General features: G+C 39.0%; 1 protein-coding gene across 1 annotated transcript; it reads left to right on the top strand.

The window, feature by feature from the left end:
* The first annotated feature begins 1,264 nt into the window (after positions 1–1,264).
* LOC114710887 (vomeronasal type-1 receptor 4-like) lies at positions 1,265–2,176 on the top strand. Its single transcript, XM_028895182.1, has one exon. It carries the CDS (start codon positions 1,274–1,276, stop codon positions 2,174–2,176), a length of 903 nt encoding a protein of 300 aa, XP_028751015.1. The 5' UTR covers positions 1,265–1,273.
* Positions 2,177–3,105: the final 929 nt, after the last annotated feature.

The raw sequence follows: 3,105 nt of genomic DNA, 5'->3' as shown, positions 1-3,105 counted from the left end.
ACTTTCTATTTTCTGATGTATCCATTTTCTAGGGAGTTTCCAGTCCCAGAGCATGGATAAAGAGAAACTGCTGCTCTCTGGTAGTTCCTAAGGTCATCTCTGCACTCTGTTTTAACTTCTTCAGATTTCAAGATTCACTGGCAATTCTTCTCTAGTTCTTGATTGCCCTGTTGATTGTCCAGCTAACTGTCTTTGCATAGCGAATTAGTGAAGTAATGTCTTCCTTCCTGAGGCTCCTTGGTTTAGCCTGGTACTGATTCACAGCTGCTTCTGCCTACATCTTCAAGGGGATCTCTCACTCTACTAAAGAGGGCTACAGACACATTCTCCTGCAGTAAGTGTATTGCATCCTGAGAGTCTCCTCTATCTGCACTTATGGGCTGTTTAACCAACTGCCTTCTTTTCTACAGTTTCTACTCTAGACTTCTGAGTGCTGACTGACTATCACAGACATAGTTTCAATAGAGAAAATGAACATTTCCCCATTAGCTGTCATTCTTCAGATAGTGACTCTTTCCTTGTTATTTCTGCTGACTTATTTTGCCTACTATTATTCTGTTGAGTATTGTGTGGCATTTCATCCCATTGGATGTGCCCAATTCTCTAACAGTCCTAACCTAAGTGTGCACAATAGTGTGTGTGTCTATTTGGTGGGACTTTACATAAGAGCTAGCTCTTAATTTCATAAGATAAAAGCGGTCACTTACCCCATCATCTGAATATGTTTTATGCTCTTAATAAAATTTTCTTATGTATAACTCTAGATATATTCTGAATGACATTATAAACTTTTCATGACTCATCTTTTAGTTTTAGATGAGATACATATGAATAAATGATGTCTTTCAGTTTTTTAAAGCTATTGAAATTATCTTCTTTTATACCAATTCTAGAAAATATTAGTATATTTTCATTCTCTTACATTATAATTGATAGTATTGGCTCTCACACCCCATTGCTTTTCACAGGCCAAATATCCTAGCCCATAATGCTGCCTGTTCCATCATTATGAAGACATATCCCTAAGCCACATTTGTGTGCTGAGGCCTTTGGATATCTTACAGTTGTATGCATGTTGAAAATAATTGTCCCTGCCATTAACTTTGAGAAATTCGTGATATGTAATCCAAGCTGAGATTGTACTCCAGAGCTCTAAAGGACTTTTTAATTTAGTCATTTCTAAAACACTTTTTTGATTACTAATACTTTTCAATCATTTGACCAGAGAAATTACTTTGGCCATTATTTACAGAAAAACATACCCGATCACAAAATGGACTTCTGGAATCTGACCATCAAAATCATATTATTGTCACAAACTACAGCTGGAATTCTGGGAAATTTCTCTCTTTTTTACTACTATCGAGTTCACTATGGAGAAAGCAAATTAAAGCCCACAGATTTGATTCTCATGCACCTAATGGCAGCCAACACCTTGATCATTCTCTCTTTAGGAGTGCCACTCACAATTGCAGCTTTTGGATTGAATCAGTTTGTAAATTATTTTGGATGCAGATTGATTTTATATATTCAAAGGGTTGGCCGGAGTGTGTCCATTGGCACCACCTGCCTCTTGAGTATCTTCCAGGCCATCACCATCAGTCAGAAGGAATTCTACTGTAAGGATCAAAAACTTAAATCTGCAAAATACATCGAATGCTGCATTGCCCTCCTCTGGGTCTTGTACATGTTGATAAATGTCATTTTCCCTGTGTACCAATTTATCAAAAGGAATAGTAAAAATGTGACAAGAAAATGGGACTTTGGATTCTGCTCAACTGCTGGACGGGATGAAATCAATGACTCCCTCTATTCAGCACTGGTGGTATGCCCTGAAATCTTCTTTTCTTTGCTCATGGCCTGGTCTAGTGGCTACATGATTGTCATTCTGTACAGACACAAACAGAGGGTTCAACACATCCATAGCACTTGTGGTTCCAGCAGAATCGGCTTTGAGTCCAGAGCCACCCAGAGCATCCTGGCCCTAGTGTCTACATTTCTGGCTTTTTATACTCTCTCCTCCATCTTACAAGGCTGCATTGCTCTTTTGCATAATTACAATTGGTGGCTGGTGGACATAACTTTCCTAACATCTCTATGTTTTCCCTGTTTTGGACCCTTTGTTTTTATGAATCATTACTCCATGGTGCCTAGACTCACTTGTTCCAGATCATGAAAAAAATCACCTGTTCTTATTTTAAGTGTGTAAATGATATGTTTTGTGGTTTACTTACACCTTGCCCTCAGAAAGTCAGTACAGAAAGTTAAGGATGTAATGCCTTGCTTTTAACTATTAACAAAAATGGTGAGTCGCAGAGTTTTGTCAGCTGGTTGTATTAGCCTTCTCCCTGAACGTATCCCATTGTGTAGAGGATGATCTCACTCTTCAATTACACCTGCTAGGCTTCCTTTTGTCCAAATGATGTCCAAAGGATAAAGCAAAAAATTCTCTCAATAATGCTGACCATCTTCAGGCTTTTATTCTGCCAGGGCATCCTGAGTACTTGGTTATTTTACAGACAGCTTGTTGGCCCTACAGTCTGACTGCAAGGAAAACTAAAACCATGTTTGGACATGAAGTTGTGCTTCAGGAGGCCCTGGTCCATTCATCACTGTTCTACTCTGCATCAGTACCAGCAAACTTCTTCAGTTGTAACTTTCCAAATACTTGCTTTCAGCTCCATGAGAGACAATTAGGTTGATTTGCTCTGAAGCTTGTAGCAACAGTCCTCAACAAATCTCAGAAAAGAGAGTCTTCCCTTGCCACTTTTTCAAAAAATATGATCAATATCTTCCATCTCCCACAGAAACCAATGAAAATGAATGATGGTTTTGATGTTATCTTGGATTTAGGTTGCATATATGTTCATTAGGGAGATTAGTATGTAAATTTTCTTTGTTGCTGTGGTGTTGTTATCTGTTTTGGTATCAAAAAAGCCTTAGTTCAGGGGGAGGTGTTTGGACCTGCCTCAACTGAGTATATTAGACTCTGATTACTCCCCACTGGAGGCCTTGCCTTGGAGGAGGTGGGAATTGGCATTCGGGGGGAAGGCTGGGGTATGGAAGGAGGGAGGGGAAGGGATCTGTGAAATAAATAAAAAATTT

Source organism: Peromyscus leucopus, chromosome 1, assembly GCF_004664715.2.
Source record: "Peromyscus leucopus breed LL Stock chromosome 1, UCI_PerLeu_2.1, whole genome shotgun sequence".
Classification (NCBI taxonomy): Eukaryota; Metazoa; Chordata; class Mammalia; order Rodentia; family Cricetidae; genus Peromyscus; species Peromyscus leucopus.
Note: the sequence above shows the minus strand (reverse complement) of the source record. Positions and strands in the feature narration are given on the sequence as shown.